General features: G+C 32.0%; 1 protein-coding gene across 5 annotated transcripts; it reads left to right on the plus strand.

Moving 5' to 3' along the window:
• On the plus strand, nucleotides 1-23,654 carry LOC101894249 (dynamin). 5 transcript variants are annotated; one of them, XM_005177326.4, is made up of 17 exons: nucleotides 1-155; nucleotides 801-1,154; nucleotides 5,919-5,992; nucleotides 6,060-6,816; nucleotides 6,879-6,995; nucleotides 7,063-7,291; nucleotides 7,348-7,505; nucleotides 7,587-7,693; nucleotides 9,414-9,607; nucleotides 9,679-9,798; nucleotides 10,858-10,869; nucleotides 12,547-12,750; nucleotides 12,814-12,907; nucleotides 12,976-13,112; nucleotides 14,158-14,300; nucleotides 16,447-16,593; nucleotides 22,935-23,654. In XM_005177326.4, the coding sequence occupies exons 2-17, from the start codon at nucleotides 1,009-1,011 to the stop codon at nucleotides 23,014-23,016; spliced, it is 2,721 nt and encodes a 906-aa protein (XP_005177383.1). In that variant the 5' UTR covers nucleotides 1-155; nucleotides 801-1,008; the 3' UTR covers nucleotides 23,017-23,654. The 5 variants fall into 5 exon arrangements, with proteins under 5 accessions (XP_005177383.1, XP_005177385.1, XP_058978308.1 ...); XM_005177328.4 differs by lacking the exon at nucleotides 10,858-10,869; XM_059122325.1 differs by lacking the exon at nucleotides 22,935-23,654 and having other exon boundaries at nucleotides 16,447-17,008.
• Nucleotides 23,655-24,605: the final 951 nt, after the last annotated feature.

Raw genomic sequence — 24,605 nt, forward strand, 5'->3', positions numbered from 1 at the left:
CAATTCCATCAATTGTTTGCCAGCTCTACTTCATACTTTCGTTCCAAGTTTCTTCATTCAGATCGGCGAAAAAATTTTGTTGCTCTTGAAATTGTTTTGTAGCAAAATTTATTGTAAATTCATTACAAATACATTCCAAGAGGCGGAAAGGCGAAGTAAAAACTAATAACGGTTCAATTGCATATAAAAAATAATATTTTTTTGCCTCGCGAAGAAAGAATTTCTGTGTTCCGTATTTCGTATTGTTGTTGATGTCTTTCTCTCTTTTTTTTCAAGACTCCGATGAATCACACAGCTTTCGACAGTTTTAATCGGTTAAAAAAATTCGGTTTCCCATTAATGCAAATTGGTGAATGTGTTAAATGTTGTTATGCACTTAAGTGACATTGGAAACGTTAAAATCCTCGAGACATCAAGTGCGCAGTGTTTTCCATTTAATAGCATCCTTTGTGTTTTGTGTCTCTTCCTGTTTTCCCCCATTTTTTTTGCTATTTTTGCTTGCATGTCATCCAATTCTGACAATGTTAAATGTCATTGCCTATTTGCGCTTTATGCTCCATTCTTCTTATTGGACTTGAGAGCGCAGAGCAGAATACCCTCGAAAACAGAGAACGATTAAGTGTCCAACATTCAGCCATTCGCCACTCTCTCCTCACATGAAGGAAAAATCGAAACTTTAGTCGTAGTCGTGTAAATGATTCGTAACCGATAGATACCAAAGATTTGAACCCTCAGTGAAAAAAAGAGAGAATTGTAAAAAATTATCAAATTTTATTAATAAATTGTTGTAAAAATTCTAGCAAATCAATTGAAAATCTTCTCTGAAGTGTAACAAATAAAAGGCTACCGAAAAAACAGACGAACCAAAAGTACAAAACCCAAAATTTCTAACACCTTTTAGGTGTTGGAAATTTTCCTCAACCGTTCTTCGCTTCCAAAAACTCCTTGGCTCCAGGGAGGAAGTAACTTTGTTCCAGTTTTACACCACTCCATTACCAAATCGTCATCATGGATACATTGATTCCCATTGTTAATAAGCTGCAGGATGCCTTCACCCAGTTGGGCGTTCACATGCAGCTGGATCTGCCACAGATTGCTGTGGTAGGTGGTCAGTCGGCCGGTAAAAGTTCAGTATTGGAAAATTTCGTGGGCAAGTAAGTATGATTTTTGAAAAAAAGTCCTGAAAGTTTTCCTAATGGTCATTGTAACATTTTTCTTTTTATTTTTGGGGAATAATCAATGTCGCCCCATAACTGTCACAGTCGACGTTGTAGTTGTTGTCCACACACAGTCATGTATAAGGGGTTCTTATGTGACTCCGCCCCCTTTTTCTCCTTGCAACAATACAACATCAGCACACCACATCGTTGGATTTTGTAAGCCAATGCCAAATACGATTGTCGTCGTTTGGAAAAATCAATGGCATTTTCCCTCGATTCGGTTGCCATTCAATGTTCGTTCTACTTGTGACATTTTCTTTTGAGCCTAATGTTCGTTGTATTGTCGCTCTGCTAGATAATAGCCTTACACTTACGTACATCGTAATTCCTTGTGAGGAGGCTCTCTAAGCAAAAAGTAGTGGGTGGTTGGACTACAATGTTCGTCCTTTGCACAGAGAACAAAGTTAATATTTTTCCCGTATGTATGGTTGTTTGCATGGAGATTTTGTTTCGAAGAAAGGAGAGTAGTTATGTGTTGCTGATAAGTGTTGTAATGGGAATTTGAAAATAGCTTTAAAATATGTAGAGGATTTACAATTATTATTACCGTGGTATTCTTTCTTCCATACCTATTTTCAGCAAAGTAAATTATTTTGCTGAGTTTTTTTTTGAAAATAAGTAGGGCCTAAAGATGAAGTAATTTACCAAATTCAGTTTCATTCGGCAAAAATGTAATAACATCTATTATTTATTATTTCTTAACGAATATATTTCTCCTTTTAAAGTTGATGGAATAACATGGAGAAGCATAAAACAACTACTTTCAAATAATTAGGATCCAAAATAAGCCTTTCTTAAAAGAACATACAAAATCAATTACCTTGAGTAGCTTTGAATGGTTTTTGAGAGTTTACTGTATGGCCAGGCTACTTGATTTACATTTTAAAGCATAAATTATGTAACAAATATGTATCACTTCATTTTAGTTTGACATTACTTCGTGGAGACACCCATACACTTTGTTATCTCATTGGTTTTGCTCACTTTATTTTTTCTCTTTATGTGTACAATCTTTTTTCCTTTTTTTCGTATCTGCTGCTTTCTTTTACTGCCTACAGAGTTTTATCAGTGAGAAATATGTGTAAGGCTCTACATAATTATTATGCTGCTATCTATACATTTATTTACGTACATACATACATATATATACATATCATAATCATTTTATTTGTTTTTAATTTTTGCAAATTTTTTAATTGGTTTTTATTAAAAAAATGTCGAAATTGATGTCTCTATCCCTTTTTTCATTCATGATTTGTTACTCTCTCTCTCTCAATCTCGCCATACAAGAAAATAACTGAGCAAGAGAAACACTTTCTGTGCATTATGCCAAAAAAACAAGTGTCACACTGGCTCTCTTGTGTTATGGCCAGCTTATCGCTCTCCCTCACAGTTTTTCATGTTGTTTTCTCGTTTCCGTTTCCTCATATGTTGTAGTGGATAGTCATTTTTCATTTGGATTTAACATTTGAATTTGTGATAAATTCTTGAAAAAAGGGGGTGTACAGATTTTTTGCACCGCCCACCCTTGCGTTTACACTTGTTCATATCATGCCACTGTTGTTCTTTTAGTTTTGTTTAATTTTGTCTTGGCATTGGTGATTGTTATAAAACAAAGATTTGGGATTTGAATTGTTCTTCAACTTAATGCCTCTCTCTCACTCACTCTCTCTTCGTCTGCGCTCCTTGTAAATATTGTTGCTTTCTCTACGCATCTGTCTTAATTGCTGTGTCTCTATAATAGTAAAATCGATTCTATGCTACGTTTATTTACAGTTTTACTACCCTTGTTCAAAATTGAATGTAGATATCTTTTTTTTAGCTGGGAAAGTACTACAAAAATCCTCAATGACAGCCCCCCGCCTCCCATCCTTGGGTATTCTTTTGTGAACACGTTTTCTTGTGAAAAATAAAAAAAGAAACATCCTTTTGGAGTCTGTATCAATATTTTATTTTTGTTGTTATTTATTCATTCGTTTCTTCTTTACAGCATGCCTGCTCTATCTCCAATCTGAAATAGTTTGATAGATAAATTTTTCTATGTAAATGTCATGAACTTTTCACATTTTCTTTTTGCCCAGAGTCTTTTCTAGTTTCTATGTCAATGTCCTATATTTCTTCCACTTGTTTTGTTTAAATTACTTGAACTTTTTCATGGCAAAATCGTTTTTTTTTTCATTTTGTGCAAAATGAGATACATGTTTGTGCTTGGAGGACAAGATTCGAGTGGAGGCATTTATGAAGATAACAAAAAGGGGGGAAAAGAATGCCATGAAGAAAATTGTATTTATAATTGCGATTATATAATACGTTTCATTCTGAAATTTAAAAAAAGCGAAATATTCTCTTGTTGTGGCATAATTTTTAATAAAATATTGGAAAATATTTTATTCAAAAAGTGTCGTTGAAAAAAGGCTACTTTCGGTATTTGGGAGATTTGTGGGAGTCATGTTTCCCGTTGGAGAAAACTATCCTGAAAGCAGAATGGTGAAGGGAAATAAAAGAGTAAAATGTCAGCTTATCTGCCAGCTTAGCTTAGATATTTTTTATTGTATTGTGTTGTGATAAGGATTCATGAAATTGAATTAAATTTTTGGGGAAATAATGACAATTTACTCATTTCATCTTTGTCCTTTGCAGTTGAGCCATGAATCTTATGTAACGAAAATAGATTTAGAAATAGCTTCTAATATTACAAACTCTATTTTTAGCTGTGTTGCTCTTGTTAGATGGGGTGTGAATAAGCTTAAATAAAGCCTCACTTGTATTTAAAATGAACACAGTTTTTGTATAAAAAACAGTTTTTTTTAGCCTGAATTGAACCTTGCTGTTACATAAATAGCATTCAAAGGGAAGAAGAAGCAACAGCATTTCCCAAACACCTGCGTAAATGTCCCCGCCTCCACACCATACGCCGTAACACAACCAATACCACCGCCACTCATTCATTCATTGACTGACTGATGGATGAGCTTTGAACATTTCATTTTTTTTTTGTTAATGAATTCTCTCCAAAAATGTTAACAACAAGACCATAACAACTGTAATTGTAACGAGCTATTACAAAGTCGACCATTTTAAGGCATATAGAGGAGGGTTTCATTATCCACATTTGCTTTTTTGGCTTGATATGGGCTTTGCTGCAATGTTAATGACCCAGTTAGCATTTGGTTTCAATAAAAAATAAAAATGATTTGTAAAACAAAGTGCCAGTTTCACTTTTACAATAATTTTTTATAACACCTTTGATTAGATATGCCCCGCAATTAATAGATTCTAAGAAGAAATTTGTTGATTTATTCTGATCTTTTTGAAGTGTGTCTAAAGGACGTTGAAGCCACAATACATTCTTACACTCTTAATAAAGCTCAACCTTTAGATTATTTATAAAAATATGAGATAATATGGTTTTGTGATAATCAATGTTAAGGCATGACGCTATTTTTGCTGGGCATACCGATCGTTGTCATGTCGATAAACCACAAATGTAAGATGATTCATTAGTAGTTCAGCCCCTACAATTTTAAATAAAAAAGTCTCATGAGCAATACATTTGTGTCGCAAATTATTGCAACTTTATATTAATAATATGTGGGAAAATCTATGTATATATAAAATTCTTAAGGGTATATAAGTATGAACTGTAATCTATATTATGGCGTGTTAGATCTCTGAGTCTTAGATATACATAGGATTTTTTTTCTCAAAATTATTATTGAAGTTTTCTATGTAATTGTATTAATTAAATAACTAACCAACCAATCATAGCCAACTGCTGATGAACACATCAATAAACAATGGACAAAAGACGACGTCTGGCACGACAATGCTATGTACTTGCGCCATAATATTCATTTTTGGATAGGAACTATTTATCAGTTTTGTTTTGATTACCGACCAATATTATGAAACAAATAACTAGACTCTTTGCTTACTTTCATATCTTATCGATGATTTGTAATTAATCGCAGAATGGAGAATGGTTTCTAAATTCTTTTATATTTATACTAAAACAAATAGACAACTGACAAAAGTAAATATTTCCAAAAGCAATTTATTTTTTTTTAATTTTGTCAAGTAAATATTGAAAAGAATTTGGCAAAGATAACAGTTTTGGTATAAACGGAGTCACAAAAAACCCCGAGGCTTTCTACATTCTCCACGGCTTTATGGCTATACTCTGAAAATTGCCTGGCAAGAAGATTCATGGAGAGATGGAGACAATATTCCCCACTCTATAGGACCTGAAATTTCACGCCCAAATATGTTGCATATGGTCAAAATGTGGTATGAATGTAATCAGTAAATGAATCACGGATTCGCATAAGTGATCTTTTCCAAAACCATATCTGATGGTGTAAAACTTCCTCACTACACCTTTTGCTGCCTTGGAATAGAATCAAAAGATGTGAAGGTGTAAGATTTTTGTACGCCTCAGTGAATATTAGACAAATTTCATTTTGGATGAAATATCAGAGTGGGTTTTTTCTCTTCCACGAAGCTTTGTTTCTGTGTCGATATATATTTTAACTCCTATTTTAACTCCTTTCCAAAATGACATTGATTATACCCTACAAATGTAAGATTATTTCCAATAATTTCATGTTAACAACAAGTGAAATTTCTTTAAGCAGAGTATTTTCCATCTTTTTGCCATTATATCTTTTTAATATTTGATTTATTTTTGTATTTTTTTAGAGATTTCTTGCCTCGAGGTTCAGGTATTGTTACAAGACGTCCTTTGATTTTGCAATTAATCAATGGCATTACGGGTAAGCTTTATCTTCAACGTATAACCTCTATTGCACATTTTCATTACGGCTCTTCTGTTCTTTTCAGAATATGGCGAATTTCTACATTGCAAGGGTAAGAAATTTACCAGTTTTGATGAAATTCGCAAAGAGATCGAAGATGAAACAGATCGTGTTACCGGCAGTAACAAGGGCATCTCAAATATACCCATCAATCTTCGTGTCTATTCGCCGCATGTTCTCAATCTAACCCTGATTGATTTGCCCGGTCTAACCAAGGTGGCCATCGGAGATCAGCCTGTGGATATTGAACAACAGATTCGAAATATGATTTTGCAATTTATTCGCAAGGAAACATGTTTGATATTGGCTGTTACACCGGCCAATACCGATTTAGCCAATTCGGATGCTTTGAAGTTGGCAAAAGAGGTTGATCCTCAGGGTATACGCACCATCGGTGTCATAACAAAACTTGATTTGATGGACGAGGGTACCGATGCCCGTGACATTTTGGAGAACAAACTATTACCCTTGCGTCGAGGCTATATTGGTGTGGTCAATCGCTCGCAAAAGGACATTGAGGGTCGCAAGGACATCCATGCGGCCTTGGCTGCCGAACGTAAATTCTTCTTGAGTCATCCTTCATATCGTCACATTGCTGATCGTTTGGGTACACCCTATTTGCAGAGGGTATTGAATCAGCAGTTGACAAATCACATTCGTGACACATTACCTGGCCTGCGTGATAAGTTGCAGAAACAAATGTTGGCCTTGGAAAAGGATGTGCAGGAGTTTAAACATTTCCAGCCGGGAGACACAAGTATTAAGACGAAAGCTATGTTACAGTGAGTTTACAGAGAATACATTATACCAAACTGTGTTCTGAGAACCCATAATTTCCTTTCAGAATGATCCAGCAATTGCAATCAGATTTCGAGAGGACCATTGAGGGCTCTGGTTCGGCTTTGGTAAATACCAATGAATTGTCAGGTGGTGCTAAAATAAATCGCATATTCCATGAACGGTAAGAGCCGCAAGAAAAAGTCAACTAATTAAATGAATAATAATTCAAATATTATTGTTTTCTTCAGTTTACGCTTTGAAATTGTTAAAATGTCCTGTGACGAAAAAGAACTGCGGCGTGAAATTTCATTTGCCATTCGCAATATCCATGGTATTCGCGTGGGTCTATTTACACCCGATATGGCTTTTGAGGCCATTGTTAAACGTCAAATTGCACAATTGAAAGAACCCGTCATCAAATGTGTGGATCTAGTCGTACAGGAATTGTCAGCAGTAGTACGTTTATGCACCGATAAGGTAATGATTCTTCCCATCATCATCACAAGAAATGTGTTAATTCTCTTTGCTTGCAGATGTCACGTTATCCTCGTCTACGTGAAGAAACCGAACGTATTATCACCACCCACATACGAGAACGTGAACAAATGTGCAAAGAGCAAATTTTGTTACTAATTGATTTCGAATTGGCCTATATGAATACCAATCACGAGGATTTCATTGGTTTTGCCAAGTAGGTGTTTTGTTTCTTCGGTCTGCGAGACCATCCTTCAGATGCTTATTAATTTTGTGTGTTTTTGTTTTCCTTCTCAAGTGCTCAAAACAAATCTGAAAATGCTAACAAAACTGGTACACGTCAACTTGGCAACCAAGTGATTCGCAAGGGTCACATGGTCATACAAAATTTGGGCATCATGAAAGGTTTGTATCCAAAAAAACGGCAAATTTTAGTACCCACAAATATCAGTCGTTAACATTGTAACATTTAATTGTGTCCAGGGCCATAGTGTTTTCTTTTTGTAATTTAAATGTCTTTTTTTGGAAATATTTAGCATTTGATAAGGATGAATTTAGTTTTCTAACTTGGCATGCACAAATTTGTTGAGGACTATTTTTTTTTTGTAACAATACCTTTTGTATGATATCCTTCCTTTCCCCTCTTTCCCTTATCATTTCGTCTTGTATTGTTTCACAAAATTTTTCGTTTTTTATTCATCTTTTTTTGTAGCTTTGATGTATTATTTACCACGCGCTATTGGTTCGTATTGAAATGCGCTCTTTCTTTTTTTGCAAGTTATTGGAAATTTTTGTCAGAGTATTAATTTTTGTTACATAATTTGTATGTGTTGCATTAGAGACATTTCCTTGTTTGTTTTATGTTTTTTTTTTTTTCTCATTTTCCAAGCATGCTACAAACATTTGTGTATGTGTTTTTGTTGTTTTTTTTTTTTTTTTTCAAAAATTATAAACTATATTTTGCCAAGTGTAGGGAGAAAATAATGCTGAAAATTCTCTGATTACCTTATTACTGCAAGAGCTTCTTATACAAATGCGATTTCCGTAATAGCCAATAACATTTCACAAATTCATCGCCGGAAACCCAAAACACATATCAATATTATTTTAAATAGCTATACAACTTCAATAAATGTGATATATATTATTCACATGAGTATCCAAGAGAATTTTTGACACAGAAAATTCCATGGAAAAATTGGCAAGTTTTTAGAAAAGTGTGCCAAAGAAAGAGAGTCATCTTCCTTTTTGCTAATAAACTCAAGTGTTTATTTCATGTAGTTTTCTGTGTCCAACTTCCGAGTTAGATGTGCTAATCTAAAAATGTTTCAATATATCTATTATTATTACTAAATAAATATATATATTTTTCATCTACATTTACAACCAATCTTGAAAGAAAATATAGTTTTGATTTTTCTTTTTTTAATCATTGTGACACTTCTATCTGGGAGGAGGTAAACATTGTTTTCTTTAAGTCATTTCCTTATGTAGGCTAGTACAATTTCAAAAGATAATTGGCCATAAAATCATTTTTATCATTAAAAGCAAAAAAAAAAAAAAAAACGGTGAAGATTTGTTTTAACTTTGAAGATTTTTTTCTTTCAGGATATTTTGAAATTCGAAAGAAATGGAAATTTGAAAAAATATCAAATGTTTTGAGTTGTTTTAAAACAATGAAATTGATTGAAACATTTGAATTTAGAGACATGGAAAATTATTTTAATTTTTAAATATGGGGCTCTCTTTGCTTCGATTGGAGTAAATTAGAAAGATATGAGAAAATAATTATATGAAAGCATATTATAAAGAGTTTTTCCAATTACAACATTCAATTTGTCAAAAATATATTCTATTTTAATTTCAATTATTTATTATATAATTCAGCAGCATTGTTTATTTTCTCTTTACATTTGCTTATTAGGTTTTCATTTGCTTCATTCATATTTTAGTTTTTTTTTATAATTTTTCTCTCTTAACAAACTTTTACATCCTTAGACATCATTGCAAGTTTTTCTTTTCTCATTATCAACATTCAATATAAAGTTAATGTGGAATACAACAAAACGGAAGTTTATAAACTATTTTTTTTTTGTATATTTTTGCCTGGCATTTTCGCTTTAAGGTGGTTCACGTCCATATTGGTTTGTCCTGACCTCGGAAAGTATCTCCTGGTACAAGGATGAAGATGAAAAGGAAAAGAAATTCATGTTGCCATTGGATGGTTTGAAATTGCGAGACATTGAACAGGGCTTCATGTCGATGTCAAGACGTGTAACATTTGCATTGTTCAGTCCCGATGGACGTAATGTGTACAAGGTAAGCATACAACGGAATATTTAAATTGTTTCCAGATATGTCACAGAGTTGTTATTGTTTACATTTTCCAGGATTACAAACAACTTGAATTGTCCTGTGAAACAGTTGAAGATGTTGAATCATGGAAGGCATCATTCTTGCGTGCTGGTGTTTATCCCGAAAAACAAGAAACTCAGGAAAATGGTGATGAGGTCAGTATGGTTTCATTTCCGTCTTTATCGATATTCAAAATAATATACAACACCTAAAAAGAAATATTAATGTTTATCTATATATGTAATTTAAATAGCTTCATGTTAGTAAAACATCATCATCATCAAAAATTATCCTCATCATCAACGTCAATGTCATCTGCAATGTCGTCTTGTATTCATTTGTTGTTTTAACAACCACATACATCATCTTCTAATAGCTTTCTTTCAAATCTCTTTTGATTTTTTATTTCATTTGTATTTTTGTTTTGTTTTATTCATAACAAAATACAAAATAAGGATTCTTCCAATGACAAGTCTGGAAGTCATCATTTGTACCGCAAAACAATTGCAAAACCGCAATAAAAAACCCCCACCAAAATTAGAAATAATATTACAATCACCCCCTATTTATAGACTTAATATTTAAGAAATACGATAAGAAAAGACATGGCTTGTCTTGTCCTGGAGTAATGTTTTTTTTTTTCAATGGACTCGAATCACTTAAATGTTCTCGAAACCAATGTCGTTAAACTTCTGTCACTTCTATTCCATAAGTCCACTGTACATCCAACTCTCCATGTCTGTTTATTTCGAATGATCGTGAGACCACACAAACTTCCCCTGGACCCTGTTTCTTACGGGTTTAATAAATCCACACTAACGTTGACACTTATTAGAGGATTTGTTCCGTTTTTGGTTTCACAGTCAAACATTGAATATCCCTTCCCCAAAAACAATGTATGTATGTTAATTCTAATACACCCCCTGTTCCTCTGAACAACTTATAAGTATAGAATACTGAAAATTTGTTACTAAAAACCCCATGGAATTTCAGTTTTAGCACATTATCCTAACAAATATGTCCAGCCATATCATATCCAAATATTCAAATATATTTTTTTTGAAATAAAATTAGTGCTAGCCTTGTTGAACATTTAATATTCGTAGATGATTAACCATTATTTTTTCCCCATATACATATATATTTTCTTGCTCTTCTTCAATTAACTCAACAATGTTCGTTCGGATAACACAAAACTACGAAACCAACTGCAGGAAGGACGAGAGGTTTGTTCAATTTAATTTTATTGTTCATTTGTTTTTCCTCTGCCAATATACATATATATGCATCTTCATCCAAGAGATCACATAATGAATTAGTAGTTTTGAATACTGGTGAAAGAATATGTATTTAAACAAAAACATAAAACATTAAACAAAAACAACTGATAATGGTCTCAGTCGTGTATTGGTATTCCTAAAAAGGACATGAATTGGTTTTAGTTGTTGAGTGTATCTCTTCTCATTTTGAGTTCACATTTTTTCGGTTTTAAACCTTTGGTTACTACTACCATTTCCGTTTCCTCCCCATCACCGCCTTATTTTTAGCCAAACAATTTTTTAATAAATTTTTGTTTCTTTTTATTTCATCAAATAATAAAAAAATACGTACGAACAAACAAAAAATCTCAAAACCCAAACTATAAACAATGATATATGAAATGCCCAACAGGAGAAAGTATGTGAATTTTTTTTGTATTCTAAGTTTGTGATTTCGTTTGGTTCAAATTCGTTTTTTGTTTGTGTTGTTTTTCTTTGTTAACATTTCCCCTTCTTGAAACGCTATAACACATGACCCAACCAACCAACTAACCAGCATTTGCTTTTTTCCAATTTTCTTATTTTTCTGGATTGGTTTGTTTTCCATTTTTCGTTACGACTCTTGATTTGGTTTTAAGAAAAGCCGTGCGTTGTTTTATAATTTTGCTCTCATTACTAGTATTATAATATTTAAATGGTTTAATTTAGTGCTACTCTCTTGGTGTATTTCGAAATTAATCCTAAGAAATGCATACAAAACTTTGTACATACATGACAACAACAAATAATCCATGTTATACTTAATTTCAATGCAATAACAATTTTCTGTTTATTTGGTAAGCTAAGCTTCAAAGTCGGGGTTGTCTAAACAAAAAAAAAAAAATTTCAGGTATGTGATGGAAACTACTTTGACTCGTATTTGACTCGAAAATGGATTTATTATATTCGAAATTTGCGAGAATTCTGTACAGAAAACATTTGCTTATCATCTGGATCAAAGGCGGTCTTGGTTTCCGTCGCATGCTTGAGTATGTTTCATATTGTAAATATAAGGAAATGTCTTCATATGGTTGCAGTTGGTTGCAGTTTTTTTAATCTCAGCCTGAACATGTGAAGACCTCGCACAAATCTAACTCAAACTCACTTTGAAAAACTTGATGATTTTAAAAAATATCAACTACCTGTTGTTGAAATTTCATCTTCTACTTCTCTACACCTTCAATTAAGCCCAACAAATTTGTTCTCAATCTTCAGCAAAACTGACTTTAAGGCTTATATCCATTATTTTTACTAAACATAACATAATTTGCCCAAGAATCTGACACAATCTAACTAACACAAAATTACTTCCTAACCACAACAACAACAAATTCTCTATTAACGATTACTAATGAAATTTTATATACCTCTGTGTGTTCCCATTCTATCTAACCGAAACTCTCAAAAAAATAAGTCAACAATTTATTAATTTCTATATATTTTGAATTGAAAATTTTGTATAAAAAAATAACTCGTTTGGTTTTTTTTAATTATTTTGGTTAATGCAATAAAAAATGTAAATTTTTTTTGTTCAATAAAAAAGTTAAGTGAACTATTTGAAACTTGGTATTTATGTTCCATATTTTGTTTTTGTAATTCACGTAGCAGACCAGTGTTGAAACCTCCACAGATCCTCAACTGGAACGTCAAGTTGAAACTATACGCAATTTAGTGGATTCCTATATGAAAATTGTCACAAAGACAACACGTGACATGGTGCCCAAAGCCATAATGATGTTGATTATCAACAACACCAAGGACTTCATAAACGGTGAATTGTTGGCGCATCTGTATGCCTCGGGCGATCAAGTAAGATATACATGGGCATGGCATGCATAAATAGTTTCGACATTAACTTTATTTTTTCTTCAGGCCCAAATGATGGAAGAATCAGCTGAGGCTGCTAGCAAACGTGAAGAAATGTTGCGCATGTATCATGCCTGCAAGGATGCTTTGAGAATTATTGGTATGTATTTTAAATGTTGAAGGGAGTCTTTTTTTGGCGGAAAAACTAACAATTGTGAAACATTGTAGGTGACGTTTCCATGGCCACAGTATCGGCTCCATTGCCACCACCTGTTAAGAACGATTGGTTGCCCAGCGGCTTGGATAATCCACGTTTGTCACCACCCAGCCCCGGTGGTCCACGTAAACCTGCACCATCAGCCCAGGTAAGAAGGACATAATGTATTCAATTTTGAGACAAAAGATACAATTGAACCAAAAGTATTTTTAATAAAATAAGATAGTATGTTCTTAAGGGATCAAAACGGCTATGTCTAAGGAAGATAATCCATAGAAAACTTCGAAAAGTTTCCCAATCATGGCAGGACTGTATAAGACAGATATAGAAAGAATAACGAATTTGTAGAAGATATTTAGAATGGAGTCTACCCATAGAAGACCTCGATAAATTTTGGTAGAGGTATTTCTGAGCGTTATTTGACATATTTCTCCCAATATCGTTGTTAAGGAGTGCATATTACGGCTGTGGAGGAGAATTTTAACAAATTGGATGAATAATATATATGGAAGCTATAGCTATATCTAATCCGATTTCTATCAAAATTGACACACTTGTTTCTAGGCTTAATTAGGTTACATGTGCCAAATTCCATTCTATTTGGGCCAATATTAAACATTTGGTGCACAATAAAAAGCAAATCGGTCGAAGATATATATGTGGGTGCTATATTTAAATTTTGCCCGATTGTTTCTAATTTCATAGGGTTCGTCCTTGGACCTAATATATGCTTTGTGCAAAGTTTCATTTTGATCGGACATTTAATGCGAACTCTACTTTGTCTAAAAATATACATGGACGGACGGACATGCATAAATTGAATCAGAATGTGATTTTATGCAGAGCATCAAAAGGGACTATGGGTCTAACTCCTTTCCTTCTCTATGTTACAAACAAATGCACAAAGACATACTACCCTGACAACAGTGTGGTGTAGGGTGCTGTCGAGAGGTTTTACATGATTATCGCCTTGACGGCTTCAACCATGATGCACCATTACACAGGGGTCGCAATACGATGCGTCGGCCAGCGCTCCTTTGGAATTACCCAGAGTTCTCTTAGAGAGTAGTAGCCCTCCACAGATTTCTAGGTCTATTGTGGTGTAGGGTATAAAAGTCCTCATATCTATTCTAATATTTTTATTCATTGACAAAACAATCTCATTTTACCTTTTTTTTGCCTATTTATTTCAGCCTGCCGCTGGAGGTCGCGGACCACCACCACCACCTGCTTCTGGCCGACCTGCGCCAGCTATTCCAAATCGCCCTGGCGGCGGTGCTCCACCATTGCCCGGTGGCCGCCCAGGCGGTGCTCTTCCACCACCACTATTACCATCGTAAGTAGAATTGCTTTGTTATCTTTTTTTGAATGTTGTTTTTTGTTATTTTTTTCTTTCCGTTTTTATTTTTGGTTATGGGTGATTAATTTATTAAATATTTACTAAACTGCAATGTTTATTATTACAACTTTTTTTCTATCGTCGGTTGGGACCTCTTTTTTAATTGGAAATATAATTGCAATAATAATTGGAAGTAATTAGCACATATTTTTTGTATGCAAAGAAATGTTTGGTACCTGGAAAGCCTCTTGGGGAAAGCAAAACGATTAGCAGATATGAACTTAAAAATAATGAAAAAAAGTTAGTTTTAGTAAAGCATCTAAACTTTAAAACCCCATATAAATGTGAAGAAAGTTCTTAGAAGCTTCTCACAGTAAACACAAAAAATAATATAAAGAACATTCTCAGGAACATTCAAGTGAGGACAAGGGAAACTTTTCCCATATCTAAGAGTTCTGTCTTCTTCTAGTCTTGTTTTATTGATACATAATTAACTTTATCCCTGTAATTCCTCGTAATAAGCCTTGAACGGCATAAAGAAACCCTCCGTCCCTTCCCTACTAATATGTAGTTTATCTTAAAATAATCGAAGAATACTTTCTCCAAGAGGCTATTTCTGGCCAACGAACAAAAAAAAACAAGAACGATTTTTAACATTTTTATATTTTGCTCACAAATTTTATTTTCCAATTCGCAAAGAATACTGATAGTATAAGTAATACTAATCTTACGTTCATATCGTGTTGTCTTCTATTTTGTATCTGTTTTTTCTACAATTTTTCTTCCTTTTTGCTTTTCCACTTGCCTCCTACATTCCTCCTGTTGCTGCCTTGTAAATACACAATGACAAACGAATCAAACAGACGTCGTTAAATACTGATCTCAACTGCTAACTAGAAAAGCAAAACTAACATGCAACAGACAACGCTAAATAAATAATAACCAACTAAAATAAGAAATAAAAAATCAATTGACAAAAAGAAAATATTGCGCATTAAATAGAAAATTATTTGAGCAGCATTAGCAACCTGTCAGAGGATGTTAAAAGAGTTCGTTCGCCACCCCCTAAACACACTTTTAATCCATTATTATACATACATATGTATTTTGAACATGTTCCAAGTGAAGTGATTTAACATTAACCTCCCACAAACCCCTCTCTCTCCATTGATTATTAAATTAAATAAAATTATCAACCACAAAGAAGTATAAGTTTATTGTAAACAAAATATTAAAAAACAATTATATATCTTAGCAAAAAAAAAAAGAAGTTGAAATAAAATAAATAATTATATGTTGTTATATTGAAAAACAAAACCAAAAAAAAAAAACTACAAATATTCTTGGAAAGAAACATGGGTAATAAATACAAATTTTAAATAGATTATTGTTTTTATTTTATAATATACAATTAACATGCTATAATTTTTAATTTCTTTTGATTTATTTCAAAGTTTCCTCTTCTGTTTTGCGTGCGTTAAAATTGTTTCAAAATTTCAAAAAAAAAAACATCCAAGAAAGAAGTTTTTTCTATAAAAAAGGGGTTTCAAGCCAAACGATATGTTCAGTTTTGTATGTTAAATAAAAAAAAATATGTTTTTAACTTACCTTGCATATTTCTGTATTTGTTAATATTGCACAAATGAAGATGGTCAAAAAGAGAAAATAAGTGGCTTTAGAAATTATCTTCATAAAAACAAAAATAACAAAAGTAAGGTTTGTTTGCAATAATGCCAAATTTCGCAACAAGTTCTCTATTAACGTTCAATATTTCTATATTTAAAAAAAAAACATACTCAGTTTGAAATCATTGAATTTATCTAAAATCTGTTTTCTCGAATATTGAATTTTGTGTGAAATACTTTTGCAAGATAGGTATTTTGTAACAATTTTTTTACACTCTGTATGTTTCTTCTCAAGAGACATTGGGTGTACATTTTTCCTTGAATTCCCTATTTATTGCCACTTATTTTTTTGTTTTAAGAAAACATTTGCTATCCTTTTTTCTTTGTAAATGTGTTTAATTATCGTTTTAAAAAATGTCCATATATTTGCTTGTGTCTATTTTCAAATAACTGTTGTATGACCCCAACTAAATCACAAAACTAAACAAAAAAACTTCAACAACGAAATAAATAAACAGACGTGTGACTGGAGCCGTGGGTGGTGCCATAACCCAGCAGACTGGTGCTAATCGTTACATCCCCGAAAGTATGCGTGGTCAAGTTAATCAGGCTGTGGGCCAAGCTGCCATGAATGAGTTGTCGAATGTTTTCGCCCAACGTTTCAAGTAAACAATTATACAGTTTCTCATTCGTTTTCTGTTTTAGAACGTTAGATTTAATGGAAAAGCAAAATAATTAAGGACAAAAAAGCAAATTCTCTACCAAACTATATGCATTAATGTAACACACACCACTCAACTCTCCAATGACATGTTGCTGCTACAAAAGGAGAGCTTTGAGTTATCACAAAAACAAATCCAAATAACCTTAATGCTTGTGTTTGTAACTAACTTACAAAGGTCTTGCAAGAATTAGAAAAAAAATGTTGTGCCCATGCATAAAATATAAATATATATGTGTGTGTAAAATACTGTCTACCAAACATGTCCTTTGTTGATGATGATACCTCCTACTCTTTCTTGTTCATTCTATTTTAAAATATCTGTCTTTCTATAAATAATTTAACGCCACAAAACATTATATTTTGTATTTTTCCTCATACCTTTTCATTTGTACCTCATTGCCATTTGTTCATTATTATTGCCCCACTATTTTTATACCCTACAACACTATGTGTTGGGGGTATTATAAGTTTGATTGGGCCAAATTTTATGTAACACCACGAAATATTGGTTTCCCACATAGGAAAGTATATATGGATCTTCCTAGCTCGGCGAGCTGAGTCGATCTAGCTATGTATGTCCGTCCGTCCGTCTGTCCGTCTGTCCGTCTGTCCGTCTGTCCATGTTAATTTGTAATCACTCTACAGGGCGCAATTATGGCCCGATCTTCACGAAATTTACAATGGAGGTGGGGTTAAGGTCAGAATAGAACCCTATTTCTTTTGGAGATGATCGCATAATATTTAGGGGTCGAAATGGACCAAAAACTGAAAATTTTCTTGATTTTGCAGTTGCTCTACAGGTCGCAATTATGGACCAATCGACGCGGAAATTGGCATGGGGCTAGAGCTTCGGGCTGGGCAAAAGCCTTCCAATTTTGATGGTCATCGGGTAATATTTAGTGGGTGAAAAAGACTATACATTTGTGTTAAATAAAAGTCAAAATTTCTATGAAACCGCGAATATTTTTAGTCCCGGCGAAATCATAAATAGACGAACAAGTCAATTCTGACCGTTACGTAGATACCGATAGTAAATATATCGGATATATATAGCGAAAAATATACAATGTGTATATACAAAGGAAGGGGATGTTAGCTAGAATGCTTATATCTCAAGAATGGCTGTACCGATTTTGACAAATTTTGCCAATTCAGAACGCGCTCTTGACATAAAAGTATAAAATCTAAAAAAATCGCATAAAAATAAGTCAAAATGATGTTAATATAGATTTTGTAGTATTTTGTGACATTTTTTTATTTTTTCATATTTTTTATCGCATGCGATTTTTTCATTTTGACTTATAATATTAAGGTATACATTTTGTAATATTTTTCCACCTTACAACACAGGTTTGGGATATTATATACAGATTGCAATTATCGTCCGATCCTCACGAAAAGGGTAGGGTTAGGCTCAGAAGGGCTAGGCCTATTGTTTTCAAAGTCCGCAATATATTTAGGGGTTGAAATGGACCAACAACTAAAATGTTCCTGATTTTGCAGCCGTTATAAAGTCACAAATAGAAACGAATGGACACGAAATCTCGCATGAAGTTAGAGTTTAGGACAGCGGGAAGAATGAACCACTATCTTTGTCTGCCTACTTTTGCTGATTTCGTTAACGAATATAGCCAAATATCCCAGACAAGCAAATCATATAGATGAGTCTAAATTTAGAAATTCAGAGGGACCTCTTGCTTTTGGAGATGATCGCACAATATTCAAAAACAGGGAAAAATTCCTGATCACAAAATTGAAGCCAATCGACACGCCTGAGAAAAAAGTTAGGGACAGGGAAGAAGTCTAGCATTATGTATGGCCATTGGATTATATTTAGCTGTAAAATGGACCACTGCAACTAACAGCACGACGAAGTTCGTAAATATTGGTTAAATGTCCCTGGTCAAAATGCTAGTAATATCTGGGCAGTGCTCCGTGACATAATTTCAAAAGCGAAATCTTCCAAAATGGATTTGGACATCAGGAGTCTTCTAGCATATTGTAGTGTTGTAGGGTATCACATGGTCGGCCCCGCACGACTATAGCCTTTGCTTACTTGTTTAAAATTAATTTGTACATTAGGTTCACAATTAGGTAGGTATAGTTTTTTTTTACATGAAAACACATTTGCCAACTGTTTTTGTAATCCCCGAGCTTACACGAAACCAATTAAGAGAAATGTTTTTATCTGGGGAGTTATCCTACACTTAGAAAATTTATGTAGAGCGTATATTTGGAAATATTTTAAAATTTTCCAAGCCATCTCTCAGAAGAGAAATGTTTGATGTCAACAAATAAAAGCAATACCTTCGTCGAAAAACTTTCGAGTTCAAAAAGTTTTTTATATGTAAATTTGAAACTCCAGTGAAGAAATGCTCTCAAATATTTTAAGGACGACCATTGACTATTTCAACTATAAATGAATTGGCATCACTGCAATAAATTGAAATCTTCTTTTGATAAATTGCCAATGCCAGGTCTTTTGAAATGTCAAATAAATAACAGGAATCTCATAAAATAACATCCTTTATTTCTCAAGTTTCGACAGAAATTTTTTAGAATTCTTGTAAAACAAAACAATAGATTAACATCAGATGGCAACTCTAAGATTGTCTGACCACTAATAACGGAAAGAAACAATTATATGTCAAAAGACAACACTGATGATTTCTTTTGTCTAGTTACCTTTTCTGCAGCAATTGTCAGACAGTTTCTTTCTGAGAGAATACAGTGGTTTTATTCTCTTTTGGAAAAAAAAAAACAGTGAAAAGTAAACAGACTAACTAACTTGTTAGAACAAAACAATTTGTCCGCAAATATAAAGAAAAGCAAAACAAAACAAATAGTCTTTCGAGTTCTAGTGACAATTTGTAACAATTGTTAGACATTTTAGGGTAATGAGGGAGAATAAGAAAATTGGAGCGATTGTCGTATGTCAACTGAACGAGGAAAGGAAATTCAAACACGTCAGAAATGAAGAAAAGCGATATATTGGCATTACTGACAAGACGCTGTTTTTTTTTTTTTTTTTTTTTTTTTTTTTTTTTTTTGTCAAAACTCTTTGGAGAGTTAACGGAACACTTGACATTTGAACAGACATTTTTGTAAATACCTCAAATGAAGAATCTTCGTAAAACACGTAATTTAGGTATCGGTGTAAGTTATCCTTTCAAATGTTTTATTTTTAAAAATAATTAATACTACGTATTTTATGGATAAAATTTACCAAAGTACCGGCTTTCCCATTCCTCATTTCTCTTGACACAGTTCTGCTTCCTTACAACTCCCACACAAAAAAGAAACACACTTTTTGATTCGTTTCTATTTGCAAATTAAGAAGATCTTATTGAAAAAAAAAAAACGAAACAACAAATTAAAATTTTAGGGAAAAATAATATTTAATAAATTATTAATTATTTATTCATATGGAACAAATACATATATCTACTATCAATTAATACTCAATGTACTCGAATATTGGAACAAAAAATCTAACAAATAATACGATTCCATTGTTGCTAATGTGTTTTTGTGTAGTTTTTAAATAAAAATCTCAGTAAATAATTATTACAATATACATAACTAAAAATATTCGGAAGTTATTATAATAGTTTTAAAAAGCAAATTCACGTTTTACAATAGAAACATTCCATGTCCATTCCATTTTGATTTCTTTTTAAATAAACAAATGCTAATCTTTTGTAATAAAAAATAGGATGATATAGGACAAACATAGTTTTTTTTTTAATTTTCAATATTTTTCTCTTCCAAGTCTATCGAATGATGCTGCGCTTATAAATTGGTAAAATTTGCGGGTTTTTTTTTTCTTTAAATGATATGTTTTCTATTTTAAACACTACTTCTTATACACCGATATATATCAACAAAATGTTATTTGCTGTTATTGTAATTGTTTATATATAAATATGATAAAAAAGATAAATGTATTATTGTGCATTATTAAATAAATGAGCGATAGTATAGCAGCAGGCATTATGTAAAGCTTACAAAGAAAACCAAAACCACATTCCTTGTATAGAGAAATAAATGTCAGTCTTCTTGACCTCACAAAAAGACTATAATAAAATACCCTGGAGATGTGTCATTCCGATGAGGTATTCATTTTTCAATGAGGTATTAATTTCCAATTTCAATTCATTTCATCTCCAGGGATATTATCCAAACAATGCCTTTTCTCTCTCCCAACAAAAAAAGAATACACCCAAAACATGACGTTAATTACTAACCTAGTTAAAATATTTGAGTTTAATTCATAGTGAATGAAAAAAAGAAAAGAAACGAAATATATTTGAATATATAATATATTATGATTATATGATGTTATATAGTATATATATAAAAAAAGAAACATTAAGGGAAAACTAATGAAGATACATGACACAGAAAATATTAAACAATGTTTAAATCAAGCAATAGCATGTTATTTATATGAATTACTATTCCCTCTATTCAAGACATGGTCGTCTCTTAAGCTCGTATTTCACCACCATGTTCTATATCTTCGTTCCACCAAAAAAAAAGAAAGAACAACAAAAACACACTATTATACTATAACATACAAATATACATACGGATATATATAAAGTAATAATAATTATATACATATGAATGGATTAACCAGAACAAACAGATAAGAAATACCATGAAAAATATAGACAAATTACAAACAAACAAGAAACAAAACTATATGATTATGATGAATTAATAAAATAAAAGAAATAATTACTAATGTTAAATAAAATATACAAATATTTGCTGTCGTTTGATTATTACTTTTTATTTGTTAAAAATAAAAACTGAAAAAATGTTAGGCCACGAAGAGGGTAATGATAGGAATTTTTGAAATAAATTTTCTAATTAGCCAGAAAGGGTAAAACGACAGGAATTTCTTAAATAAATTTTATAGTTTGTCACAGGATATTTATTTTATGAAATAACACAACCCGACCTAGCTCCAAAGTAACAGCCATGAAATACATTTCTTAAAATAATGCAATTTTAGGCGATAGATGAATTTCCGCTACTCCTGTTTAAAATGCCAGGAATTTCATGTAAAAATATTTCACGAAATTATGTGTTTTAGGCAGAGGAGGCCTAAAAGCGCTTAGTATCGTCACAGCTGCTGGGACAATGAACTGTCAAACCGATTTTGGAATTGAAAATCTTAAATGAAAAATCATCGAAATTTGTAAAAATTGTTGAAAAATACATATCATTACAACCTCCGATTGGCGTCGTATAAGAAAACATATAAAAATCTACTTATTTTTGACAAAACACTTTAAAAAAATTGACATATTAATGTTCCCAAGCGTTGTTGCATCTACCTATATTCTTGTACCATGACCGGCACTTAGGAAAATTAAGTTTTTTTGCGATTAGGAGAGAAAAACAGCCGACTGAAATGATAAAAGAAGATTAAATATTTCATAATTTTAATTTAATTTTTATACCGAAGAAAGAGGAAATGAAAGAATTGTGTGTTTATTTATTTCAATGATTGCTTAATCAAGCTGTTATCCGTTAAAAGGTTATGTGTCACCTCTCCCTCTATAAACAGTAAATAAATGTCTCTTCTCATGACACAGTGAGAAGAGAATATTAAACAGACAGACAGAAGAAGTGAAGTGTGGTATACACCAATGAACACAAGTGTCATTAATGATTATTTCAAATGTATTAAAGTTTTATTTAATTGTTATTCCTCTAAACTGTAAATATTTCGAGCGGAAGCTATGGTAGGTTTGGAAACAATATATGACACATAAAATTGACATGTGTATTCTTATAGTTAAACAATAAAATAATCCTAAAAAGTACGATATATTCTAAGGTACTAACTGAAGTTGTGTGGAACTGCAATAGACTTGCAGGCAAACAGGATATAGAGAAATCTAGTGTATATCGCTATTTAATAAAACGCACGTAAAATGGAATTTGAAACTCATATCTCGCATTGCATAGCTTGGTAATTGGTAAAATCTTGATTCGCACATTCTATACTTTCGAGCTCGCTATGAACACTTCTGCTTTATTTACTGCTTTCTTTAACAAAACAAAAACTTCTTTCCCATTTCCCCCCTTCCTTTTAACTATGGTTGCGGTTATGTACTAAAACTTTTTACACAAATAATAGGTGAGTGGTGATAGCGTTTTTAAGCATTTGTAAATTACTGATTTCAATAGAAATGAAATTGAAAAATACTTTTGTTACTTTATTTAATTAATTTGTGTATTTCTTTCCTTTCCCAAAACAAACAGCCGACCTGTGCCCAATGCACCACCCAAACTACCAGAACGACCCTCGTATTATGGTAATACAACGAATGGACGCCCCTTCTAAGAAGTTGCTGTAAAATATAAATCAAATGTAAAATGATTAGCCCCCTCCCAGGAAGTACACCTAAATATATATACAAATTTTTATATAGGATGATAATATTGCGAACGAACGACCGTTGTTTGTTTTCCTCCCAACTAAGAAATACGCTTGCAAGGCGCTTTAATGCAAAACATACACACAACATATAATCGTAGAAACTAATCTATACAAATACAACAATAATAATAATATTTAAAAAAGAAGATATATTTATAATTATAAAAAAATAACAAAAATCTAATTTCTAAGTCTGCCTTTATGTAAAGTAACATTAACATTACACCACACACACACATACACAAACAAATAAATTTACGCTTTTTTTATAGAATTAAATAAATTAAAATTCCTTGCAGAGAACACATACACAAACAGAAAACAAAAACAATAATATATTTATAGAATTTAACTCATAAACGAACTCAGTATGTAAAGATCAAATCTTTTTGTTTTGCAAATTTATACTATATTTTTATAATTTAAAATATTTCCCCCCTCTTTTCTCTTCCCATAAACTATAACTATATTTGTAATTGTACATAAGTAATAATAAAGGTTTCTTACAGAAATAAAACAAATAAAAAAGAGAGAGAAAAAATAAAACTAATTAAAAAAAGTGCGAGTTTTTTATTTAATTTTTGTGGACATAGCTAAAGGAAATGAAAATTTAACATAAGCAGATCTAATAAAATCTAAATTCTGAATCCATAGATTTTCTGGAATATGTTGGGTTGATTTGTTAAAACAAGAGCTTTGTATTGACCTATACCGTAAATATTTAAAAGCCAGACAGTAGAGAATTAAGTGAAGTGTGGTACACACTAATGAACACAAATGTCATTAGGAATTATTTCAGTTGTATTAAAGTTTCATTTATCCATTTTCGTGTTGGACGTCTTGAATTGCTTTTTTGTTGAAAAATGGTTATAGGAAAGAGCTCCACTCAAAGATTGAGGGGTTTTAAAAGAAATTGGCATGAGTTTGTGGATTGTTGTAAATTATTTGGTAATTTTGAAAGAGACAATTTGTGAGGAATTTTACTACAATAATCAGAAGCCGGAATCCAAATAACATAATATTAAAATGCTTTACCCTAAAGAAAGAGACGTCCATTTCAAACGTCAAGTCCATGTTTGTGTATCAATTTGGGTAACATACCATTGATTACCTTCCTTTTTTTGTGTACATATCTAACAATAAAACATACATATTTTTTAGGTTTGTTGTTTTTAGAAATTGTGATTTTTTTATTGATTTAAGAAAAAATTCTTTACAAAGTTTTGCAAATGTGAAAAAAGTTTATGAACATTTTTACTTACACAATTGAACAAGGAAATAAATGTTTGAGAAAGAAGCATTAAAAGTACAAAGAAGAAGCTAAAAAGATTATGTTTTTTGAAAAAATGTTACATTTGTTAATTAATTTTAAACTTGTATCTAATGTGTTTTGATATCTCGGAAATTTAGTTTTACATTCTTCATTCGTTTTTTAAACACATGTCGTGAAAACAGACGCAAATTGTTAACGAATTATAACATTACGTCTGCAG

The sequence above is a fragment of the Musca domestica genome, unplaced genomic scaffold (assembly GCF_030504385.1).
Source record: "Musca domestica strain aabys unplaced genomic scaffold, Musca_domestica.polishedcontigs.V.1.1 20, whole genome shotgun sequence".
Lineage (NCBI taxonomy): Eukaryota > Metazoa > Arthropoda > Insecta > Diptera > Muscidae > Musca > Musca domestica.